This window comes from Artemia sp. Qi Xiang Cuo, chromosome 4, assembly GCF_049724085.1.
Source record: "Artemia sp. Qi Xiang Cuo chromosome 4, ASM4972408v1, whole genome shotgun sequence".
Lineage (NCBI taxonomy): Eukaryota > Metazoa > Arthropoda > Branchiopoda > Anostraca > Artemiidae > Artemia > Artemia sp. Qi Xiang Cuo.
The window spans coordinates 80581727-80608632 of NC_142797.1; the positions used below are offsets into that span (position 1 = coordinate 80581727).

At 33.3% G+C, this 26906-nt stretch overlaps 1 protein-coding gene across 1 annotated transcript in view; it reads left to right on the forward strand.

Annotated features, from left to right (window-relative positions):
• Nucleotides 1-26906, forward strand: part of LOC148953483 (uncharacterized) — a 208442-nt gene that overhangs the window by 145771 nt on the left and 35765 nt on the right. Inside the window, exons 17-24 of the mRNA XM_089087977.1 lie at nucleotides 973-1256; nucleotides 7176-7392; nucleotides 7848-7985; nucleotides 9674-9798; nucleotides 10440-10744; nucleotides 12875-13026; nucleotides 21325-21608; nucleotides 26400-26616. Coding sequence (XP_088944103.1) covers nucleotides 973-1256; nucleotides 7176-7392; nucleotides 7848-7985; nucleotides 9674-9798; nucleotides 10440-10744; nucleotides 12875-13026; nucleotides 21325-21608; nucleotides 26400-26616 — 1722 coding nt within the window. The remainder of the gene's footprint in view (nucleotides 1-972; nucleotides 1257-7175; nucleotides 7393-7847; nucleotides 7986-9673; nucleotides 9799-10439; nucleotides 10745-12874; nucleotides 13027-21324; nucleotides 21609-26399; nucleotides 26617-26906) is intronic.

Consider the following 26906-nt stretch of genomic DNA (forward strand, 5'->3'; position numbering starts at 1 on the left):
TGGAGAGGCCTGGGTGTTATAAGAACACTGAAAAATCAACTGTCGTCAAATGTTTTACTTTTACTGTATCATTATATTGTTAACCTTTGTTTATCGTATGGTTGCATGCTATGGACTAGTAGTTTTATTTCATATTTTAGAAAGGTTAAAATTTTAGAGAATAAAGTAGGTCGTATTTTAGGTAATTATATTCAATTTGAAAATATCACGTTGAACTGCTTTACAAGTTTGAAAATTTTAAATATTTATCAGTTACGAGATTATCAATGTTTGAATAAGCGTTCACCGGTGATATTTTGGGGATTTTATAGAGCTAATTCATCCTACCACGTTTATGACACTAGAAAAGCATATGACTTTGCATCTGAGCTCCGCAGTACTCAACGTGCTGCGTTTCTGCCTCTCTTTGTGGGACCAGGGGTGTGCAATTCCCTCCCAGATAGTATTAGGCAAGTTAAAATGTAAGCCATATCAAGAGTAGATTGAAGCGTTACCTTTTGGGTGATAATTGAGAAAGATTAGAAAGTTGAATGTTATTTATCTACTTTTTTTTCTTTTTTTATTTATGCAGTAGTTTTAAAGCTGTATAATAATGGATTTACAGCTGGCTGCTGTATATTTGTTTGTATTTTTTATGTTAAATAAACTCAATTTGACCTGACCTGGCTGCTATTATCAGCGTGATGGTATGATTTTATTTTTTCACTTTAAATTGAACTTTCCAAGAATAAAAATTGGGAAAATAACAATGGATGTTCCCTAACAATAATTGTACTGTTGAACTGATTTTTTATGGCATAAAAGTAAAAAAAAAGTAGCATAAAAACATAATGTTGGTTTAAAGTGAAGATTATTTTATACGATAAACTAGTCCTTTTTAGCCTTTCAATAGAGAAGGTAAAGGCTATTTTCTTTCCATGTCATTTTAATCTTATTATTCATCTGCAATCCAGTTTTTTTTTATTATTTTAGATTTAAAAGCCGCAGTCATGGACCCTTGTTCCAAAGATGAAAATGCTGCCCAGTGTCTTCTTCTTGGTGCCACCTGTAGCAAGGACTTGTCTTTGAAATTTTTTAGCTGTAGATGCCAGTTTCCAATGGTTCCTTCACCGAAGGGATGTGTCTCGATTCTAGAGCAAGATCTACTCTCAACGAAAGTCTACAAGTTTGAAATAAGTGGTGTTGAGTGGTCAGATTCCCTTTCGACTATAAACTCTATAGAATCTCTAATACTAATTGAAAAAATTACAACTTGGGTAATTATATTTTTGTATTTTAATCTTTATCTTTGAGCTATCTCCATCAATATAAATTTGGACATCAGTAAATATATCAAAAGAGTTTGATTTTATTTTGATTATTTAAAAAAAATCCTAAAAAGAAAATTTTTAAAGAATCGTAAAGAGTTAAATTATACCCGAGATGAGCAAAACTTATGTCGAACTTAAAACAAGCCGAATACAGCCAAAAATAAAAGTCCCTCTCTTTGCCTTCTAAATACAAGACCGCAGTTTTCATGTTAATGAAAGCAAACATTGCTTCGAGCTATGTGTTTATATTTCTCCTAAGATTGAGATGTGGACTGAACTTTTAAATAATTTGATATTCATTCTTGAATGTCTTAATAATTTAGGAGTTATTAAAGGAATAAAATAAAAGACCTTTGAAATATGATTTGTTTTATTTAAAGTTCAAATTGCTTTCTATTCTTTTGGAGATACAGGGGACGTTATGTCTTCTCCTCTTTATGTTAGTTTCTACTCGCTTTGTGTTTGACGTCGTTGTTTGGTGCTATTTCTGTTTTTGGGGGTTTGTTTTGTTTATTGACTGATATTTATGGTAAATCTTAACTCCAAAAACCATTTGACTCTCACTGAGATCTTATTACAACCTTAGTTATACACAAGCATTGTTTAACCCTTTATCTTCATACTCCCTAAAAGTTTCTAATTAATTCCCTTAACCTTTCTTGTGGTGTAGCTGTTGCACCCTTTTGACAGCTTTGGATGCATATCGTTTTGATTAAGTTTAATTTGCCATTCAACATGCCCAGACAGTTTAAATTCAATGTCATTAGCCGTTCCTGATATATATTAAATAAAAAAAAGTGCTTTTAACTGAAAGTAAGGAGCGACATTAAAACTTAAAACGACAGCCCTTTTCATATACGGAATAATGTCTGTTCGTTTTCAGTTTTAATGTCACTCCTTACTTTCAGTTAAAAAAACTTGTTTTTTATTTAATTTTGAACGTTTTTGAATAAATACAGGTTTTGATCTTGGCTCACCGCACATGAACATTTAAAACAAAATTTTCATATTAATTCACTTTTATTTGGTTAAATGGCTTTCTCGAAACTTGTTTAATTTTATTTACGAACGTTTTTATTAGTTATAAATATACGTAACTTACGAATTAACTTACGTAACGAACTTCTACATTCATATATTTTTAATACGTATATTAGGGGGTTAGCCACTTAGTCAATACCTTGCTATTTAAGCGAAAGTTGGAGTTTCGTTCCAATTCTTTAAAAATGACCGCTTAATCACAAAGGCCGTTAATTAGAATAAATTTGGCTTAAAGAGTGAGGTATTGACTAGGGAGTGAACCCAATCATATATGTAATATTTTCTGTTCGTTTAAAGTTTTGATGTTGCTGCTGTTGGGGTTGAAAAACTTTTTTTATATTTAATTTCTGATCTTTTTTTAAATAATGCTGGGAAGTCCAGTGTCCCCTTCATAGCAATGGCCCTTCCCCCATGAAAACTTTCTTCATGAAAAGATCCTCCCATATAACCCCCGACCCACCCACACCCCTACTACCAGGAAAAATCTCCCCTGAAAACGTCTGTATACTTCCCAATAACCAATACTATACGTTAACAATGGGTAAAGTTCATAACTTTCAGCCCTCCCCCTGGGGGCTTTGAGGGGTTAAGTCATCCTAAAAGACATACTTACAATATTTTTGAACATGCTGAACAAAATGGCTATCTCAAAATTTTGATCAGGTGACTTTGGAAAAAAATAAGCGTGGGAGGGGGCCTAGTTGAATTGTGAGAAAGTCAAACTTTAGTGTAAAGAGCAAGGCGTTGAGGAGGGGACAGCCCCTTTCATATACGGAATAATTTCTGTTCGTTTTAAGTTTTAACGTCGTTTCTTACTTTCAATTAAAAAGAACTTGTTTTTTTTATTTCATTTGTGAACGTTTTTGAATTAATTAAGGTTTTGATTTTGGATCACCGTGCATGAATAATTAAAACGAAATTTGCATATTTATTTTAATTTTTTTTTGGTTAAATGGTTTTCTTGAAACTTGTTGAATTTTATTTACGAACGTTTTTATTAGTTATAAATATACATAACTTACGAATTAACTTTCGTAACGAACTTCTATATTCATATATTCTTAATATATATATATATTAGAGGGTTTGCCCCCTAGTCAATACCTTGCTCTGTAAGCTAAAGTTCGAATTTTGTTCCAATTCCTTAAAAATGACCTCTTAATCACAAAGGCCGTTAATTAGAATAAATAGCTCTTATGAAAGTACTAGAAAATCTTTGGGTTAAAGAGCGAGGCATTGACTAGAAGGTGAACCCAATCATATAGCTAATATTTTTTTGTTCGTTTTAAGTTTTGATGTTGCTCCGTACTATCAGTTGAAAATTTTTTTTTTATATTTAATTTCTGATTTTTTTTTAAAATAATGATGGGAAATCTGGCACCCCATTCATAGCAATTTCCCTTCCCCCATGAAAACTTCCTTCATGAAAAGATCATCCCATATAACCCACCCCCACTACCAGAAGAAATTCCCCCTGAAAACGTCTGTATACTTCCCAATAACCAATACTATATGTTAACATTGGGTAACATTGAAAGTTCATAACTTTCAGCCCTCCTCCTGGGGGCTTTGAGGGATTAAGTCATCCTAAAAGACATAGTTATAATATTTTCGACCATGCTGAACAAAATGGCTATCTCAAAATTTTCATTGGGTGACATTTGGGAAAAAAATGAGCGTGGGAGGGGGCCTAGTTGCCCTCCATTTTTTTGTCACTTAAAAAGGGGATTGGTTGGAAAATGTGTGGGGGCTCCACTTATTGGAGCAAAAATGGCGGGAAAAGGTTGCTATGCCACTTACTCGAGGGGGAGAACCCCTTATCGGCCCAAAGGTTAGTGGGATTCCTGCGCTTAATTCAACGGTTCAGTGTCTACTAGCGTGATCGAATGTTCCCAGGGGCCACTTTTAAGTCCAAGGGTTACTGGTAATATTTCTAACTAACTCTTTAGACTCTACCTAGGCTGAAAAGTCAAAGATTATATAGTATAAAGAATCTTACTGTAATCAAGTCACGCTACAAAAAGTGGTCTATTAACCAACTACGCAATTAAAGAAGGAAAGAAAATGGCGCCACCAAAATTAAAGGAAAATTAATAATTATTGCTAAGGGAAGGAAAATAATTAAGGGGCCAAAAGAAAATAATCTGGGAAGGATATTTATCTGAACAAACTGGGACCAAGGGTTCCAAAAAAGCGCACTAAAACTTTTAATTTCCGTTCCAATGAGCCCTCCCACGATATTTTAGGACCACTGGGTCGATACGATCACTCCTGGGAAAAAAAACAAATAAATACGCACCCGTGATCTTTCTTCTGGCAAAAAATGGAAAATTCCACATTTTTGTAGATAGGAGCTTAAAACCTCTACAGTAGGGTTCTCTGATACGCTGAATATAATGGTGTGATTTTCATTAAGGGTCTATAACTTTTAGGGGGTCTCTCTCCCTTTTTTTGAAAATCAGCCAAATTTTCTCAGGCGTGTAACTTTTGATGGGTAGCACTAAACTGGATGAAACTTGTATATTTGAAATCAAAATTAAAATCCGATTCTTTTGATTTATCTATTGGTATCAAAATTCCGTTTTTTAGAGTTTCGGTTACCATTGAGCCGGGTCGCTCCTTACTTACAGTTCGTTACCTCGAACTGTTTGAAAACAGTTCGTGGTAATGAAATGTAAGAAGTGACGTGGTATATTAGTAACCGAAACTCTAATAAAGGGAACTTTGATACCAACAATTGCGTTAAAGGAATCGGCTTAGTATGCTAATTCCAAATATATAAGTTTCAATAAGTTTAGTTCTACCCATCATGAAAATTTCTACCCATCATAGCAATTAGTAGTATATATATATATATATATATATATATATATATATATATATATATATATATATATATATATATATATATATATATATATATATATATATATATATATATATATATATATATATATATATATATATATATGCATATATGTATATATAGATAAATAGATAGATATATATCGGGATAGGGCTCATTTGAACGGAAAAGAAATATTCTAACGCCCTTTTTAAGTGACCTAAAAGATTTGAGGGCAACTAGGCCTTCTGCAACTCCCTGTTTTCCTCATAATCGTCCGATTAAACTTTTGAGATTGCCGTTTTGTTAAACGGAGTTGAGAGGCCGAAAAACTATGCCTTTGGAGATAAAATCACCCCCACAGCCCTTTGGGAAAGGAATTAAAATTTGACCATTGTTTACGTACAGTATTTATTATTGGTAAGCATCCATAAGCTTTTGGGTGGGAAGGGAAGAATTTTCAGATTGAGGGAGTTTCCACGGGGTGAACTTTCCACCCGGAGGGAAATTCCGTAGGTGAGTTTTTCAGGGAAAATTTTACGCTTTAGGAACTTGCAAGAAATACTATACGAAATTCTTTCTATGTCTTGTCTTCTCTTTGCCGACTCAATTTTACACGTGGAGATGTTGAGGGTTTTTTTCCGGGATAAAATTCCACCAGGTTTGAATTTTACAGAGAATATATCCGTGGGGAGGAGAGATTTTTTGTGTATTTGGAGTCAGATTTCAGACATTATTTAAAAAACAGTGAGAAATTAAAAAAAAACAAGTTTTTAACTGAAAATAAGGAGCAACATTTAAACTTAAAACGGAGAGAAATTATTACGTATATGAGGGGGGTCGCATTCTCCTCAACACGTAAGTCTTTACGATAAAGTTCGAATTTTGTCAGAATTCTGTAAGAATGACTGCTAAAACACAAGGGTCCGTTCAATTAGAATAATCAGAAGCTTTTTTAAAAGTACTAAACAATTTTAATGTAAAAAACGAGGTGTTGAGTTGGGGGCATTCCCATTCTCGACACCTCGGGGTAACCCCCTCATATACTTAATAACTTTTGTCCGTTTTAAGCTTATATTATTCCATTCCTATAATATTCTATTCCATTCCTGTGATTCGAATCTCTGCTATTTTGACGACCTAGATTTAAATAAACGCTCAAATTTAACAGTATTATTAGCTGCAGTAGTACTTGTAGCAGTAGTTTTACTAGCAGAAGAAAAAGCGATATTAAGAGTATTAGTTGTCTTAGTATTAGCTGTAGTAGTAGTAGTAGTTGTAGTAAAATTAGTAATAGTATTAGATATAAAAATTGCACTAGTCGGATGCATAAAGTTCCTTTTGATTGGTTCAATAGCATACCTTGTATTTTTCAACTTAATTTTCTAACCAGTTCCTAAGAAATTACTGATACACCCTATTTGGAAATACATACGTATAGTATTTTTCTATTTCTATTGACTCCTTTCTCAACATTTCTTGGAATTTATTCCGCAAAACCCCTCCTTTAGTAGCAGTAGAAGTGGTAGTAGTAGCAGGGGAGTTAGTAGTTCCATTAGTAATAAGCTTATATTGCTTTTTGGTCAGTTGGTGATTCTTTTTGTCATACCCTTTAAGATTCAACTAAATACTCTAAGCCGTTCCTAGGATAGGACTGAAATTTTATTTTAATAACCTCTCACTAATAACGTGCGGGTGGGGGATTGTAACCCTAATGATAACCACATGAACAAATTTGGCAAATCAGGTGATTTAGAGCGTTTAAGTTCCTATCTAATTTTTTTCTGCATGTTTTTTTTCGAAAAAGGTCATCATGGATTGCCCCCTTGACAGAATGTAAATGAGTTCACTTTTCCGGGGATGATAATAATCCAGAGACTATAAAAGCAGTTTTATGAAAGTATTTAATACACCTGATAAAATAGATCTTTGTGGCGTCCTTCTTACCCTAGTTCATACAATTAAATTTGTTCTTTTAGTTTAACACAATTTTGAAGGATCAGCTTATATACAGTGTAACTAACCTAGACGTCAGTGTTTGTCAGGTGATCTCCTTTATTCAAAGCAGTAGTGGAGGTGTTGAAGCAAAAGTTTCCTTGACGCTTAGTGACTTTTCTGTATTGGATTCGATTCTAGACTTGATCGTTCCAGGAGTAGATGTTTCAATTAAGACAGCCAGCTTGATTTCTGAAAAAGGTTGGTTTATTTTTCATTTATGTTTTTTCTATTATTAGACAATATACACAATATTATAAGATCCAATTATTAAGAAAAAAACATATAAAAATTGCTACCAGAGATGGTCTTTGCTATAGTTGTTTTTTCGAATTTATTTCGGTTCATAACTATCCACTCCGAAGAAGTTATTTTTTTTCAAATTATAAAGAAGATCGAGTTGCATTGAGGGGTATGGATGAAACTAATATGAAATTTCATTAGTTGTTGAACTCTTACTCTTACATATATAGTCTACCATACTCTTACTGTTCTGCTCGTCTTATTACAGTTGGTGCAAATTTTTGATCTCAAAATCTAGGGATTCGATAAAATCTAGTAACCTCTCTTGTTTGTTTAACCTATGATATAATAACCAAGGTAATTTGACATGCAATAGATGTTATTTCATTGTATTTTAATTTGTTGTTTTTTAGTCGTACAAATTGATGCAAGCCTTTGTACTGATGATGCTTGTCAACCGGGACAACTTTGTACAGTTATAGCCAATGAAATCGGATTCCAGTGTAAATGTCCTTTTCCACAAACCCTGATCAATGGAACTTGTGAATTAGGTAAGAACTATTAATTATTATCATTAGTAAAATTTATACACCACAGTTAAGATTGATAACTTAAAAAAAATAATTAGCAGTTATCTGTCATTTGTTTCAACATTAATTAAGCATTTGCCTTGTTTGAACTTGGAATTGTGCAATATATTGTTACAAATACGCAAATTGGACTAATCAAAAGCTTAAAACCGTTTTCGGGCGTTATTTGTACCTTACCATTGCTTGCTGCCTTGCACCAAAAGGTAGTTCTTATTCTTCAACAAGAAAATTTTCTATTCATTTGTCCAAGTTTCAAATTTCTTTATATATATATATATATATATATATATATATATATATATATATATATATATATATATATATAAATGTTATATTTATAGCCACTTCTAAAATTATGAGAATAGCTGAAAACAAAAATGATATCTTAATTCAGCTTTGTGTAAATCAACAGTATTCTATGCTGTGGAATCCAAAACAAAATGCACAGTAGGTAAAATAAAAGTTTAAGTTTTAATATGGCTCCCTACTTTCAGCTGAAATTTTTTTTTATTAATTTCTGATCATTTTTAAAATAATTTCTGAAAATCTGGCCCCAGCTCCACTGAGAAACCGCATCCCCACGGAAATATCCTCTAGACAAATCAGTACCGGTGAAAATTTACCCCGGACAATTACTCATCACCCGTCCGCGCGTAAAATTGAGACGGAAAAGAGAAAGCAGGACGTATGGAAAGAATTTTGTATAAAAATTCTGGCATTTTCACTCAGTTTATAATTTCCTCTGACAAGTTCACTCCCTGGAAACTTCCTGCCCCATATAAAATATCCCCGTGGAAAAATTCCCAGCAAAAATGTCTTCCTTCCCACCCCACCATAAAATGTATGCATATATCCTAGTAGCAAACACTATGCGAAAGCAATGGAAAATTTAAAGACCTTTTCCCTGATGCTGTGAGAGGGGGTTCATATTAAACCCATAGGCATAGTTATTGGGGCTTTCAAATATGATGAATAAAATTACTATGTCAACATTTTTTTGGGGGAAAAGGGAAGGGAGAGGGGGCCTAATTGCCCTCCAATATTTTGGTTGATTAAAGAGGGCACTAGAAATTTTAATTTCCGCTTAAATGAGCCCTCTTCGGTCGATACGATCACACCTGGCGGAAAAAAACAAATAAACACGCATCCATGATCTTTCTTTCAGCGAAAAATACAAAAATTCCACATTTTTGTAGATAGAAACTTGAAACCGCTAAAAGAAGGTTCTCTGATATGCTGAATCTGATGGTGTGATTTTCATTAAGATCACTTGACTTTTAGGGGGTGTTTCCCATTTTATGGAAAATCAGGAAAATTATCTCAAGCTCCCAACTTTTGATGGGTAAAATTAAACTTAATGAAATTTATATATATGAAATCACTATAATAAGACAATTCTTTTGAAATGTCTATTGTTACCAAGCTTATGTTTTTCTGAGCTTCGGTTATTATTGGACCGGGTCGCTCCTTACACACAGTTCACTACCGCGAACTGTTTGAAAAGGAAGTTAAAATCGCAACATTACAAATTTCTCTTATAGGAAGATTGTGCCCAAAATGTAATAAAAAGATAAGGCATAAGTGTGCATGCCGGACCTCTATTTTATTTATGAATTAAGAAGGATAATTTACATTTGTTTCTTTTTTAGATCCGTCTCTATCCAGATTTGTTGAGCAGAAAATTTCCGTTCAAATGAATAATCAATGGATCTCCGACTATAAAGAACCCACATCTGCAGCATACATTACCCTAATTACTGCCATTGATTTAGCTGTAAGTATTTGGTTTAAAGTCCATTTAATGCTTATCAGAAGAAAAAAGGCCATCCAAAACCGAACGAAGCCAATTTTTGTTTAATGGTCCTCTCCCCCCTCTATCTCTCTCTCTTGCTCTCTCTCTCTCTCTCTTTCTCTCCCTCTATCTCTGTCTCTCTATTCCTCTCTTTTTCTCTCTAATTGTCCACAAAAAATCGGAACAGGCGGTATTACTCTTCTCCATTAGAGGTTTAAAGGCTTTGTAGACGCCAGATAAAAGTTATTCACTAATAGTTTCTTACAAATACCAAAATACGATAAAATATAAAAGAGAAAATTCCCTATAACGATAAAAAATGAAAGAGAGAATAATGAAAGAGAAAAAATGAAAAATGAGAGAGAATAACTATATTTATATTAGTTATGATGTCTAAATTTTATGATTTTTTTTTTACTTAATTACATGTAATCTTAAGATTCGGTTTTTATTTTTTCTTAAGAGTGATAAACTGTAAAATACAAGGAATATCTATTGCGGTACATGGCAAGCTTAAATTGCATAGGAATAAAATGATAATGATAAAATGATAAAATAGGAATAAAATGATTGGTGAGTTCTTTTAGAAACTTTGTGTTTATAAGCGTTTATTCTATTTGCAGATACGAGGTTTTGGTATAGAACAATTTTCAATATCTATTATGAAATTGAATTCCCGTGTGCAATTGGAGCTGAGAATTTTAAGTGATATATCAATATCAGCTGCAGATAATCTCCAAGTTGCATTAACAGTCCTTGGTGGTCAAGAGGTTTTAGTCTTGCCAGGATTACAATTTCTGCAATTTGACTTGAACACCCTAAACTTCGAATTAGTTACGCCACCTTGCGATACATCCAAGTGTCAGTCTGGAGGAGATGAATTTGCTGTCTGTTCGGACTCAGTTTTAAAATGTGCTTGTAGCAAGGGGTAAGTTACCTTCTTCTTGTAATTTATTTAAAAAAATCTTTTTCGACAAAACGAGTTTTTTCGACAAAGAAAAGTGAAGAGCTCCATTAAGCCAAGAATGGGCAGAAATAAAGTCACATAATCTTCCAAGTGTGAAACTACCACAAATCACTATCAATAAATAAATGGCACTCAAAACGAATAAAAATTACATTAAATAGCCAAGTCAAATTCAAAACAAGTAAAACCTAACGTGATTAGGGCTGATAACCCCCATGCCTTCTCAAGACCAGAACATACTGAGGGGATGAATTTGCTATGTGTTTGGATTCGGTTTTAAAATTTGCTTGTAGCAAGGGGTAAGTTACCTTCTTCTTGTAAATAATTTTAAAAAACTTTTTCCACAAAACAGATTTTTCAAAGAAAAGTAAAAAGCTCTAATAAACCAAGAATGGGCCAGAACATAGTTTGTGCTTTACTGAAAACAAGATACAGTTTGAATGTTTCCACTTTTCTTAGTTTTATAATAAAAAAAAATCAAAACTTTAAGGATTAAATATCAGGATATGTCAATTAAACTGAAAATTCACGGTAATATTTTTTTTTAGTCTGGGCGTTGACGTAAAGCCGTGGCGTAAGAAGGAGGTTAGTTGCCCTCCAATCATTTTTGACTCTTAAAAGAGCCACTAACCCCTTCAATTTCCAATCGAATGAGCATTTTTCAAAGTTTCTACGACAACAATTGACCATTTCAAACATTCTATCAGAAGTATCTCGGGAAAATACGAGGTATAGAGGGAGGATAATTATCCTCCGATCACTCTAAATCTTATAAAAGGCACTAGAAATTCTGATTACCAGTCCAATGAGCCTCCTCCGAAGTTTCTACGATTACCCTTTCTATATAAACCTTATATGCCCCCCGGGAATAACTTAAAACCCTTGCCCTTTTGGTTGTGGGGGGGAGGTTAATGCTCAAAGATATGATTTTCGGACTATTCAACTACATAGAACAAAATGTCTATCTCGACATTTTGATTGGATATGTTTGGAGAAATCGTGGACGTAGGAGGGGCGTTAGTTGCCCTCCAATCACATTTGTCTATTAAAAAGGGAACTACTCTTTTCAAATTCTAACCGAATGAGCCCTTTCCGAAGTTTCTTCGACAACAGATGGCCATCTCAAAATTTCTACCAAATGCATTTCAGGAAAAAACAGGTGTGGGGAGTATCCACCCTCCGATTACTCTGAATCTTAAAAAGGCCGCTAGAACTTCTGATTATATTCTCTTTTCGAAGTATCTAAGACAATAAATGGCCATCTCATCATTTCTATCAGTTGCATATCTGGAAAATAAGACGTTTGAGGGGGGTAGGAATCTACCCTCCCATCACTCTGAATCTAAAAAGTGCAGTAGAACTTCTGATTACCAATTCAATGGTCCCCCTTTGATGTTTATACGATCACTCTTTCTGTTTAAACCACATATGCCCTGAGAGTATAACTTAAAACCCTTGCACTGAAGGATGTAGGGGGGGCTTGTCATCCTCAACGTCAATATTTCCGGACCTTTCAACAACGTTGAACAAAATGGTTATCTCTCAATTTTGACAGAATGCGTTTTGGGAAATGGTGGGCGTGGGAGGTGTGTTAGTTGCCCTCCAATCACTTTTAACTATTAAAAAGGGCACTAGTCCTTTCGATTTCCAATCTAATAAGCTGTTTTTGAAGCTTCTACGACATTCCTACGATATGAAGTTCCCAAGTCTAAAAAAAAAAAATGTATAATACATTTCGACCACAACGCTCTTTACTTAGGCAGCGCTATTGCGCTGGCTATGATATAAATCTTCTTATAAACTTATTTCAACCTAAGATATATATTTTTCAGTCTGACTAACTAATAAACATAGCCTAAATTGAGCGAGCTTGTGCTTAACCGCCAGTTTTTATGTTTCATTAAAACATTTTCCTGTCAAGTCAGCCAGTTTAGTTTTTAAGGCAGGAATGTTAAATTAGAGATTCAATCTTAAAAAAAAAAGTCTGGAAAATTATTCAATATTAAAATTAAAGCCATCAGAGTAAGCTAAATATTATTTCGAAATATATTAACAATTTTCATTTAACAGTGGTTTTGTTTTTTATTCAAGATTTGCTGCTAAAGAGGGAGTTTGTTTGGACATTGATGAATGTGAAGAGTTAAATGCCTGTGGAACAGCACCTGCCTCATGCATCAATAAGTTTGGGTATTTTGAATGTAATTGTCCTCTAGGTTTTCTACCATACATTGGAGGATGCGTTGGTAAGGCTATTAGTTTTTCTCTAAAAAAAATAATTGAAAAAGGGGTGTTCTCAGATTGAAAAAAAAATCAGAAGATTTATCTTTGGCAATTAGTTATTTTGGGTAGCAAAATAGTTTCTTTAGATTACAATGATATCTTAACCCACAGTCTCTGTAATTTACTACCTACAGAGACCCACTGGTCTCTGTAGGTAGTAAATTACTTAATAATATGATACTTTTTAGACTCAGAGATGCAGTAGACAAAGTTTTAAGAGAAGAGCAGTGCGGTTTTAGAAAAGGTAGAGGATGTGTCGACCAAATTTTCACTCTTAGGCTAATAATTGAGAAGTGCCTGAGTTTTCAAACACTTTTGGTCCTCAGTTTTATAGATTATGAGTAAGCGTTCGATTTTGTTGATAGAAGAGCTTTAGTGAAGGTTTTATCCATGTATGGTATACTAGACAAATAGCCTACATTAAAGTGATTAGTGCTATGTCCGAGAATAACACTGCTGCGGTTAAGGTAGGAAATGAGGTTAGCAGCTGGTTTTGTATTAAATCAGGAGTTAAGCAGGGATGTGTTCCATCCCCCTTTGTATGGATTATTTTTATGGACTTCGTTTTAAGGAGCACAGGAAAGGCAATGGGAGACCACGGAATCAAATGGGGGGGGAAGTCTCCTGGACTTGGATTATGCTGATGATTTAAGCATCCTAGATAAAAGTGTGAGCAAAATTAATGAAGTTTTAGAGGTTTTGCGAGTTCAGGGTGTTAGAATTGGTTTGAAAATTAATGTTAGGAAGACTAAGTCACTAAGGCTGGGAATAAGTGAAGATGAAAAGATGACGTTGGGTAATGAAAAGATTGGTCAGGTGGGCATCTTCACTTACCTTGGTAGTATTATTAGTAAAGATGGTGGGAACAGTGAAGATGTTAAATATAAAATAGCCAAGGCTCAGGGTGTTTTTTCACAGTTAAAAAAAGTCTGAAAGAATAGGAAGATAAGTCTGCAAACCAAGATTAGAATATTAGAAGCTACAGTGATGACAGGGGTCAAATGTGGCTCTGAAGCATGGGCACTCCATAAAGCAGATGGAGATTTGCTTGATGTTTTCCAGGGAAATTGCTTGAGGATTGTTCTGGGTAAGCGGCTGACTGACCGTATGTCAAACCATAGGCTATACGAAAAATGTGATTCGATACCGCTCTCTAGGGCTATAATGAAAGAAAGGTTGAGGTAGCTAGGGCACGTTGTGCGGATGAAGGATGACAGATTGCCGAAGATTGTTCTTTTCGGCCAACCATCTAGGGCTAAACGGAAAACAGGTCGTCCCCGTCTGGGGTGGGAGGACATCATAAAGAAAGATTTAAAGGAAATGGGAACTTCGTGGGCAGGTGTAAAAAGGGACGCTTGGAATAGATTGGGGTGGAGGAGGAGCGTGCGTAGCTGTGTTGGCCTTAGGTGGCTTGTTGCTGTAGTGAGTTGTTAGTAGTAGTAGTTAACCCACAGTTTCATACATTATGTCAAAAAGTAAAATTAATGTGTTGTTTTTTTTAATTGGCCTCTGTTATCGTTAATAGCTATAAAACTTTTGTCCATTTCTCCTATTTGGGTTTTTCCTCTTTGAAAAGTTTTACTTTTTTCTAAACGTAAATAAAAAGAGTGGGGCGTGGAAGTGGGTTTGTTGGACTTAATGAGATTGTGAAGTGGGGAATAATAGAAAGACATTAAAAAATAGGGCACATACAGTCCGTTTTGGGCTTACTATGTTTAAAAAAATGGTTAGAGACAGTCATCCAAAAATTGTGCTTCTTAAAAAAATCCTTGGAATTTCTTATGTACCGACTCTAATTGCCTCATTTTTTACCGATAAAATTGTATTATATTTATTCTGATTATTTCGACATATGTCTTTTTTAGCCTATGTATTTTTTCTCACTTTTGACTTAACGCTTAGGTATTTTCTTACTATTTTTAGCAGTTAGGTATTTTTGGTAGCAAAATAGTGTCTTTAAATTCTGGGGGAAATCATAACCCCCAGTTTCATGCGACAGTTCAAAACCCTAGTCTGCTCAGAACAAAATAAACAATTGATTTATTCTGAGGATTGTTTTTTGAATACTGTTGTAACATTTTTATTCTTAATTGATTTTCGGAATATAAATATTTTTTGTTTATGAACACAAATTAAAACTAATTGTTTAATTTGCATTCATTCAGGTTGATAAATATACAACTATTGCACAGCTTTGCTCATTTCGTTTTTTTCTCAATTTGTAAGGTTTTATATATATTTAATTCTTTTTTTGAACATACATAAGTCAACAAATTGGGCTGTTGGAGAGGGTTTATTGCAATTAAATGAACTGAGAAATGGGGAATACTAGAAAGATTTTCAAAAAATAGAGCAAATTCAGAATATAGCAGGCTTAGAAAAATGGCTGAGAGATAGTCATTCATAAATTATGCTAAACAAAAAAAATCTTTGGCATATTTTATGTACTGACTGTAATTGCCGCAGTTTTCAACTGATACGATTATATTATATCTCTTCTAATTTTTTTATTTGTCTTTTTTATTCTATTTTTTTATTTTACTCTTTACCTGAGAAGTTTTTCTTAACTGAAAATAAGGAGCGACGTTAAAACTTAGAACGAAAAGAAATTATTTAGTACATGAAAGGGATTGTTCTCTCCTCAATGCCTCGGTCTTTACGCTAAAGTTCTTTATTGTTTTATTAAATAAAGTTATGAGGCAGAGTCAAACTTTAGCGTGAAGAGCGAGGCATTGAGGAGAGGACAGCCCCTTTTATGTACGGCATAATTTCTGTTCGTTTTAAGTTTTAATGTCACGCCTTACTTTTAGTTAAAAAACTTGTTTATTTTATTTAATTTCTGAATGTTTTTGAATTAATGCAGGTTTTGATTTTGGCTAACATTACATGAATAATTAAAAACAAAATTGCATATTAATTTTGTTTTTTATTTGGTTATATGGCTTTCTCGAAAGTTGATTAATTTTATTTACGAACGTTTTTATTAGTAATAAGTATTCGTAACTTACGAATTAACTTAGGTAACGAACTTCTATATTCGTATATTTTTATTATGTATATTAGGGGGTTCGCCTCAACCTTTTTTTTCATTTAAATTCTGGTCTTTTTTAAATAATGCTGGGAAATCCGGCGCCCCTTTCCTAGCAATGCACCTTTCCCCATGAAAACCTCCTGTGTGGAAAGATCCTCCCACGTAGCCCACTACCCACCCTCTCCCCTTCCACTACCACAAAAAAACCCAGTGAAAATGTCTATAGATTTCCCAATAACCAATATTATATGTTAGACATTGGACAAGGTTCATAACTTGCAGTCCTTCCCCTGGGACTGTGGGGGATTAATCATCCTCAAAGACATAGTTATTATTTTTTTCGACCATTTTGAACCAAATGGCTATCTCAAAATTTTGATCAGATGATGTTGGGAAAAGAAATGAGCGTGGAAGGGGGCCTAGTTGCCCTCCATTTTTTTGGTCAAACAGTTCGTGGTAACGAACTGTAAGTAAGGAGCGACCCAGCTCAATGGTAAACAACTCTAAAAAATGGAATTTTGATACCAATAGACACATCAAAAGAATCAGATTTTACTGATGATTTAAAATATATAAGTTTCATCAAGTTTAGTCTTACCCATCAAAAGTTAAGCGCCTGAGAAAATTTGGCAGATTTTAGAAAAAAAGGAGAAAAGACCCCTTAAAGTTTATAGAATCTTAATGAAAATCCCACCATCATATTTAGCGTAAAAGAAAACCCTACTGTAGACGTTTCAAGCACCTATTTACAAAAATGTAGAATTTTGCATTTTTTGCCAGAAGAAAGATCACAGATGAGTGTTTATTTGTTTTTTTTTTTGTTTTTTTTTTCCCAGGGGTGATCATATCGACCCAGTGGTCCTAGAATATCGCGGGAGAGCTCATTCGAACGGAAATTAAAAATTCTAGTGCCCTTTTTAAGTTACCAAAAAATAGAGGGAAACTAGGCCCCCTCCCACGCTCTTTTTTTTCCCAAGGTCACCCGATCAAAATTTTGAGTTAACCATTTTGTTAAGCATGGTTGAAAATATGATAACTATGTCTTTTAGGATGGCTTAATCCCCCGAAGTACCCGGGGGGAGGGCTGAAAGCTATGAACTTTACCCAATGTTAACATATAGTATTGGTTATTGGGAAGTATACAGACGTTTTCAGGGGAGATTTTTTCTGGTAGTGGGGGGGGGTCGGGGGTTATATGGAAGGATCTTTCCATGAGGGAAGTTTTCATGGGGGAAGGGACATTGCTATGAAGGGGACGCCAGACTTCCCAGCATTATTTAAAAAAAGATCAGAAATTACCCAATGTTAACATATAGTATTGGTTATTGGGAAGTATACAGACGTTTTCAGGTGGGATTTTTCTTGGAGGTTTGGGGGTTGGATCGGGTGTTATATGTGAGGATCTTTCCGTGAAGAAAGTTTTCATGGGGGAAGGGACATTGCTATGGAGGGGGAGCCGGATTTCCCATCATTATTGAAGAAAAAGATCAGAAGTTAAATAAAAAACAACAAGTTTTTCAACTGAAAGTAAGGAGCAACATCAAAACTTAAAACGAACAGAAAATATTACGTATATGATAAATTTTCACTAAGGTTCTACGACTTTAAGGGGGTGTTTGTCTCTTCTTTTCGGAAATAATACTAATTTTCTCAGGTGCGTAAGTTTTGATGTTTAATACTAAACTTGATGCAGCTTATGTATTTAGAATCAGCAGAAAAATTCGATTCTTTTGATATATCCATCGGTATCAAAATTCAGATTTTTAGAGTTTCGGTTACTATTGAGCCGGATCGCCCCTTACTTAAAGTTCGTTACCACGAACTGTTTGATCTACGTTGATACCATGCGTTTTTTATACCAGATGCACTGATAACGTCTTTTGCTGATGACATGGTGTTTACGATTAAAGCTTCATGTCTGAACCAGTTAATTGAGACGACAAATAAGGCCCTTGCTGAATTGAATAGTTTTACAATTCCTAGTTATTTGGCAGTGAATATTTTAAAAACGAATTTCATGACATTTTTAGAAATGGAGCTTCATGTGTTTTAGATAATAAAATTGTTTTAAATGCATTAGCGGATCCAGGGGGAGAGGGGGGCGCGTCCTCCCTAAGGTAGCCTAAAGTAGTGTAAATTACTTAATTAACGCAAAGTTATATTGCATACGCCGACGATGTCATTTTAGTTAGTTTTTCTCGTCGAGGGCTGGCTCAGAACTTCCGTAAGCTGTCTTCTCTACTTAGTGATATTGGCCTATCTGTTAATTTTGGAAAATGTGAGTTTATGTGCTTTAATAGTAGCATTTCTGTATCTCCATTAAACCTTGGTTCGATTTCATTACCTTGTTTGGATAAAGTCAAGTGGCTTGGTATATCGTTTTGCCCGTCCATTTCTGAAACTTGCTCCGAGTTGGTTACTAATGCATTAAAAAATATTTGTTAGTCATATGGTAAAATATCACCAAATAGAGGGCGTTATAACCGTAAGGGTCTACCTCGGCTTTATAATAGTTTTTGCTCCACAGGAGTAAATTTTCTATCTGGTTTCCACCATTTACTGAGGAAAAAAGATTTACGGAGACTTAGAAGTGGTGACTTTAGATATTTTAAATATCTGATGTATTTAACCGGCCGTTTTAAAAATAGAAATATTGTATCCCGTTATGGTGTCATTGATGCTTGCGCGCTACTGGCCAGTGTGACTTCTAATATGATTATGAATACTAGTAATGTTATTTCTGTCACTGACCCCTTAGTTTGTTTTTTTTTTCATCGTGATATCGGTTAATTTGTTTGTTTTTTTTTGTTTTTTTTGATTTCGTAATGATTTTGTTAATTTTTCTTTTTTCTTTTCAATTACTCCGCAGTGTCATTTATAGTGTTCATATGTTGGTCATAAATAAATTATTATTATCATTATTGTGGTAATTAAACTTCCTCCTAACGCACGTGTATCGGATCAAACTATTTCCCCCCCCCCCCAAAAAAAAAATCCTGGATCCACCCCTGTTTTAACGGTGCATTTTTAAAGTATGCAAATGGTGCTAAATACTTAGGCTTTAGTCTTGATTTTAATTTAAGTTGGGAACCGTATTGTGATTTTATGGCAGTTAAGATTTCGAGAGGTTTGGGTGTGATAAGAAGACTGAAAAATCCACTACCGTCAAATGTTTTACTTTTACTGTATCATTCTATTGTTAGCCCTTATTTATCGTATGGTTGCATGCTATGAACTAGTAGTTTTATTTCAAGTTTTAGAGAGGTCCAAATTTTACGGATTAAAGTTGTTCTTATTTTAGGTAATTATATTCAGTTTGAAAATAGCACGTTGAATTGCTTTACAAGTTTGAAAATTTTAAATATTTATCAGTTAGTAATTTTTATATATTAATGTTTAAATAAGAGTTCACCGGTGATATTTTGGGAATCTTATACAGCTAATTCATCTTACCACTGCTATGAAACTAGAAAAGCATATAACGTTGCAACTGAGCTCCGGAGTACTTAACGTGCTTCGTTTCTGCCTCTCTTTGCGGGACCTGGGTGTGGAATTCTCTCCCAGATAGTATTAGGCAAGTTGAAAATGTAAGCCAGCTCAAGACTAGATTGAAGCGTTACCTTTTGAGTGATAATTGAGAAAGATTAGAAAGTTGAATGTTATTTATCTTTTTTTTCTTCTTTTTATTTATGTAGTAGTTGTAAAAATGTAAAATAAAATAATAGATTTGCAGCCAATAATACAAATTTGTTTGTATTTTTTTATGCTAAATAAAATTAATTTGATCTGACCTGGCTGCTATTATCAGCGTGATGGTTTGATTTTTTTTTCACTTTGAATTGAACTTTCCAAGAATAAAAATTGGGTAAAAAAAAATGGCATAAAAATATAATGTTAGTTAAAAGTGAACGATTATGAATACTAGTAATGTTATTTCTGTCACTGACCCCTTAGTTTGTTTTTTTTTCATCGTGATATGGGTTAATTTTTTGTTTTTTTTGTTTTTTTTTTTTATTTAGTTATGATGTTGTTAATTTTTCTTTTTTCTTTTCAATTACTCCGCAGTGTCATTTATAGTGTTCATATGTGGGTCATAAATAAATTATTATTATCATTATTGTGGTAATTAAACTTCCTCCTAACGCACGTTTATCGGATCAAACTATTTTGCCCCCCCCCCCAAAAAAAATCCTGGATCCACCCCTGTTTTAACGGTGCATTTTTAAAGTATGCAAATTGTGCTAAATACTTAGGCTTTAGTCTTGATTTTAATTTAAGTTGGGAACCGTATTGTGATCTTGTGGCAGTTAAGATTTTGAGAGGTTTGGGTGTGATAAGAAGACTGAAAAATCAACTGCCGTCAAATGTTTTACTTTTACTGTATCATTCTATTGTTAGCCCTTATTTATCGTATGGTTGCATGCTATGAACTAGTAGTTTTATTTCAAGTTTTGGAAAGGTCCAAATTTTACGGATTAAAGTTGTTCGTATTTTAGGTAATTATATTCAGTTTGAAAATAGCACGTTGAATTGCTTTACAAGTTTGAAAATTTTAAATATTTATCAGTTAGTAATTTTTATATATTAATGTTTAAATAAGAGTTCACCGGTGATATTTTGGGAATCTTATACAGCTAATTCATCTTACCACTGCTATGAAACTAGAAAAGCATATAACGTTGCAACTGAGCTCCGGAGTACTTAACGTGCTTCGTTTCTGCCTCTCTTTGCGGGACCTGGGTGTGGAATTCTCTCCCAGATAGTATTAGGCAAGTTGAAAATGTAAGCCAGCTCAAGACTAGATTGAAGCGTTACATTTTGAGTGATAATTGAGAAAGATTAGAAAGTTGAATGTTATTTATCTTTTTTTTTCTTCTTTTTATTTATGTAGTAGTTGTAAAAATGTAAAATAAAATAATAGATTTGCAGCCAAAAATACAAATTTGTTTGTATTTTTTTATGCTAAATAAAATTAATTTGATCTGACCTGGCTGCTATTATCAGCGTGATGGTTTGATTTTTTTTTTCACTTTGAATTGAACTTTCCAAGAATAAAAATTGGGTAAAAAAAAATGGCATAAAAATATAATGTTAGTTAAAAGTGAACATTATGTTATACGATAAACTATTCCTTTTTTAGCCTTTCAATAGCAAAGGTAAAGGCTATTTTTTTCCATGTCATTTGAATCTTACTACTTCATCTGCAATCCAGTTTTTTTTATTATTTTAGATTTAAAAGTCGCAGTCATGGACCCTTGTTCCAAAGATAAAAATCCTGCCCAGTGTCTTCTTCTTGGTGCCACCTGTAGCAAGGACTTGTCTTTGGGATTTTTTAGCTGTAGATGCCAGTTTCCAATGGTTCCTTCACCGAAGGGATGTGTCTCGATTCTAGAGCAAGACCTTCTCTCAACAAAAGTGTACCAGTTTGAAATAAGTGGTGTTGAGTGGTCAGATTCCCTTTCGACTATCAACTCTTTAGAATCTCTAATACTAATCGAAAAAATTACAACTTGGGTAATTATATTTTTGTATTTTAATCTTTATCTTCGAGCTATATCCATTAATATAAATTTGGACATCAATGAATATATCAAAAGAGTCTCATTTTATTTTTATTTTATTTCTTTTTTTAATCCTGAAAAAGAAAATATTTAAAGAATCGTAAAGAGCTAAATTACACCAGAGATGAGCAGAAATTAAGTCGAACTTGAAACGAGCCGAATCTACAAAAAATAAAAGTCTCTCTCTTTGCCTTCTAAATACAAAACCGCAGTTTTCACTTTACTGAAAAAAATCATTGTTTCGAGCTATGTGTTTTTATTTCTCCTAAGATTGAAATGTGAACTTAACTTTTAAATAATTTGATATACATTCCTGAACGTCTTAATAATTTAGGAGTTATTAAAGGAATAAAAAAAAGACGTTTAAAATGGGATTTGTTTTATTTAAAGTTCAAATTGCTTTCTATTCTTTTGGAAATACAGGGGACGTTACATCTTCTCCTCTTTATGTTAGTTTATACTCGTTTTGTGTTTGACGTCGTTATTTTGTGTCATTTCTGTTTTTTCGGGGTTTGTTTTGCTTATTGACTGATATTTATGGTAGATCTTAACTCCAAAAACTATTTGACTCTGACTGAGATCTTATTACAACATTAGTTATAGACAAGTATTGTTTAACCCTTTCTTTTCATACTCCCTAAAATTTTCAAATTAATGCCATTAACCTTTCTTTTGGTATAGCTGTTGCACACTTTTGACAATTTTGGATGCATATGACAACTTTTGATTAAGTTAAATTTGCCATTCAACATGTCCAGACAATATATATTTAATATCAATAGCCGTTCCTGAGATATAAAATAGTTCGTGGTAATGAACTTTAAGTAAGGAGTGACTCGGTACAGTAGTAACCGAAACTCTAATAAGGGGAATTTTGATACCGACAGATGCATTAAAGGAATCGGCTTAATATGCTGATTCTAAATATAAAAGTTTCAATAAGTTTAGTTCTACCATCATAAAATTTCCCCAATTTTTGAAAAAGGAGGAAATACACCCTAAAATTGTTACACCAGCACATTCAGCGTATGACGGAACCCTACTGTAGAGGTTATAAGCTCCCATCTGCAAAAACTTGGAATTTTGTATTTTCTGCCAAAAGAATGATCACAGATTCGTGTGCATTTGTGTTTCATTCTTTTTCGGGGTGATCGTAATGACACAGTGGTCCTAAAAGATATATATATATATATATATATATATATATATATATATATATATATATATATATATATATATATATATATATATATATTGTTTTATACAATATATATTGTTTTATACAATATATGGACCTCTTTGAGAGAGTTTCAATTTGGTTTGATGCTAACTCTCTTGCCTTAAATGTTTCTAAAACAAGTTTTTTAGTTTTTTTCTCATATATCTCAGGCTTTTCATCAACTATCTGAAATTCATATATCCAAAGGCTTTATTTGTAGACCAAAGGATGGCCATGTCCGTTTCCTAGGTATCCTCCTAGTCGAAAATTTATATTTTAAACACCACATTGATTTGATTAAAATGAAGGTATGCAGAAACATCGGTATTCTAAGAAAACTAAAACATATCTTTCCAGGGCCAATTCTAAGAATCCTATTTCATAGCTTAATTCATTCTTATGTTTCATATTGTCCAGTCATATGGATATCTACTTTCCCTTCTTTTCTCAAACGGCTTTCGAATACTTACGATAAAGCTATAAATCTTATCTAAAATGTAAATCGTTCGGCAACAAACCATCACTTCATATTAAAAAACTTTATATTATTTCCTGTGCATCTTTCGCTTTTCTTCAGCTCCATGGTGATCTTCCTCGGTCCCTTAGATTTAAGTCTTCTTTTGTATCTGATCGGTCAAATTATCAACTCCGTAGTTCTCTAAATATCCAGATTCCCCATACACCAACAATAAGATCCGATTTTAATCCTCTTGTTGCGTGTCATTTGACATGGAACACCCTTCCCGATTCGGCTCGAGAATGCCACTCGTTTGGCACCTTCAAAAGACTAATAAAAAAATATTTGTTTTCATGTGATTAATTTTCTTTACTTTTGTCTGCTGCCAATAGTTTTATTCATTTAATTTTTTTTTTTTTTTTTTATTATTTTTTTTATATATATAGATGTTGTGATTCACTGTAGTTTGATAAAGCTTATTTAGTGAACTCTCCTTTTTTTATAGATGTTGTGATTCACTGTAGTTTGATAGAGCTTATTTAGTGAACTCTCCTTTTTTTTTTTTTTTTTTTTTTTTTTTTATTAAGAAAAATCTTTTATTGTATAATTTAAAAAATATATTGTTTTTTTGTTTTAAATATTATGTTTTGTTTTATTTGTTTTAAAAAAAATATTTTAAATGTTTATATTTTTTTTTATATTTTCATAATCCCCCTCCTACAGGCCATGGAGCCTTTGTGGGGACTTGTAGATTGTTATGTAATTATTTTACTGGTATATGGAAAATAAATCTATATATATATCTATCTATCTATCTATATATCATATATATCATATATATATATATATATATATATATATATATATATATATATATATATATATATATATATATATATATATATATATATATATATATATATATATATATATATATATATATATATATATCGGGATAGGGCTCATTTGAACGGAAACGACAAATTCTAATGCCCTTTTTAAGTGACCAAAAAGATTGGAGGGCAACTAGGCCCTCGCAACTCCCAGTTTTTCTCAAAATCTTCCGATCAAACTTTTGAGATTGCTATTTTGTTCAACGGAGTTGAGAGGCCGAAAAACTATGCCTTTGGAGATAAAATCACCCCCACAGCCCCTGGGAAAGGAGTTAAAAATTTACCCATTGTTTACGTATAGCATTTATTATTGGGTAAGTATCCATAAGCTTTTCGGTGGGAGGGTAAGAATTTTCTGCTGGAGGGAGTTTCCATAGGGTGAAATTTCCACGGGGAGGAAATTCCGTGGGCGATTTTTCCAGGGGAAATCTTACGCTTGATGAATTTGCAAGAAATACTATACGAAATTCTTCCTATGTCCTGTCTTCTCTTTGCTGATTAAGTGTTACGCGTGTAGATGTTAAGGTTTTTTTTTCTGGGATAAAATTCCACCAGGGTTGAATTTTCTAGAGAATATGTCTGTGGGGAAGAAGGATTTTTCGTGACTTCGGAGTCAGATTTCCTGGCATTATTTAAAAAACAGCGAGAAATTAAAAAAACAACAAGTTTTGTCAGCTGACAGTAAGGAGCAACATTAAAACTTAAAACGAAGAGATATTATTACGTACATGAGGGGTGTTGCCCCCTTCTCAATACGTCACTCTTTACGATAAAGTTTGAATTTTATCCAAATCTTTAAGAATGACTCCTGAAACACAAGGTTCATTTAAATTAGAACAATCAGAAGCTTTTTTAAAAGTACTAAAGACTTTAGTGTAAAAAACGAGGTGTTGAGAAGGGGGCATTCTCCTTCTCAACACCTCGGGGCCATTCCCCTCATATAAATTTTGTTCATTTTAAGCTTATATTATTCAATTCCTATAATATCCTATTCTTCTTCTGTGATTTGTATCTCCGCTATTTTGACGACATAGATTTAAATAAACGCTCAAATTTATTAGTAGTATTAGCCGCAGTAATATCTGTAGCAGCAGTTGTGCTAGTAGTAGAAAAAGTGATATTAAGAGCATTAATTGCCATAATGTTAGCAGTAGTAGTAGTAGCAGTAGTAATACTAGTAGTAGTAGTAGTAGTCGTTGTACAAATAGCAGTAGTTGCAGTAGTAATAGCAAAAGTAATAGCAGTAGTAGTGGTAGTTGGAGTAATAGTAGTAATAGTATGAAATATAGAAATTGTGCTGGTCGGTTGCACAAAGTTCCTTTTTGTTGGTTCAATAGCATACCCTGTAAGCTTCAACTTAATGTTCCAACCAGTTCCTAAGAAATTGCTGATACACCCTGTTTACAAATACATTCACATAGTATTTTTCTATTTCTATTGACTCCTTTCTCAACATTTCTTGGATTTTTTTCCGCAAAAACCCTTCCTTTAGTAGCAGTAGAAGTGGTAGTAGTAGCAAGAGGGTTAGTAGTTCCATTAGTAATATGCTCATATTGCTTTTTGGTCAGTTGGTGATTTCTTTTGTCATACCCTTTAAGATTCAACTAAATATTCTAAGCCGTTCCTAGGATAGGGCTGATATTTTCTTTTAACAACCTCTCACTAGTAACGTGTACATATTTCAATTTGGTCAAATAATCATCCACCTCATCTCTCCTTGAAAGTACCCCCTTATGACAACCTGCATACATATAAAGTGTTTTGATCATCAAGATCAAACCCCCCCCCCCTCTTCGAATAACAAATACTACGTATGTGCAAGGGCTTTATTGAAACGGCTATATCCCTTGCCTCAAGGACTATGGGGGACACGGGCTGGGGATTGTAACCCTAATGGTAACTATATGAGCAAATTCGGCAAATCAGGTGATTGTTTTTAGAGCTTTTAAGTTTCTATCTACAAAAAAAAAATTTTCTGCGAGATTTTTTTCGAAAAAGGTCATCATGGATTGCCCCCTTGACAGAATGTAAATGAGTTCACTTTTCCGGGGATGATAATAATCCGGAGACTATAAAAGCAGTTTTGTGAAAGTATTTAATACACCTGATAAAAAAGAGTAGATCTTTGTGGCGTCCTTCTTACCCTAGTTCATACAATTAAATTTGTTCTTTTAGTTTAACACAATTTTGAAGGATCAGCTTATATACAGTGTAACTAACCTAGACGTCAGTGTTTGTCAGGTGATCTCCTTTATTCAAAGCAGTACTGGAGGTGTTGAAGCAAAAGTTTCCTTGACGCTTAGTGACTTTTCTGTATTGGATTCGATTCTAGACTTGATCGTCCCAGGAGTAGATGTTTCAATTAAGACAGCCAGATTGATTTCTGAAAAAGGTTGGTTTATTTTTGATTTAGTTTTTTTTTTCTATTATTAGACAATATACACAATATTATAAGATCCAATTATTAAGAAAAAAATACAACAAAGTTGCTACCAGAGATGGTCTTTACTATAGTTGTTTTTTTTTAATTTATTTCGGTTCATAACTATCCACTCCGAAGAAGTTATTTTATTTCAAAGTATAAAGAAGATCGAGTTGCATTGAGGGGTATGGATGAAACTAATATGAAATTTCATTACTTGTTGAACTTTTACTCTTACATATATAGTCTGCCATACTCTT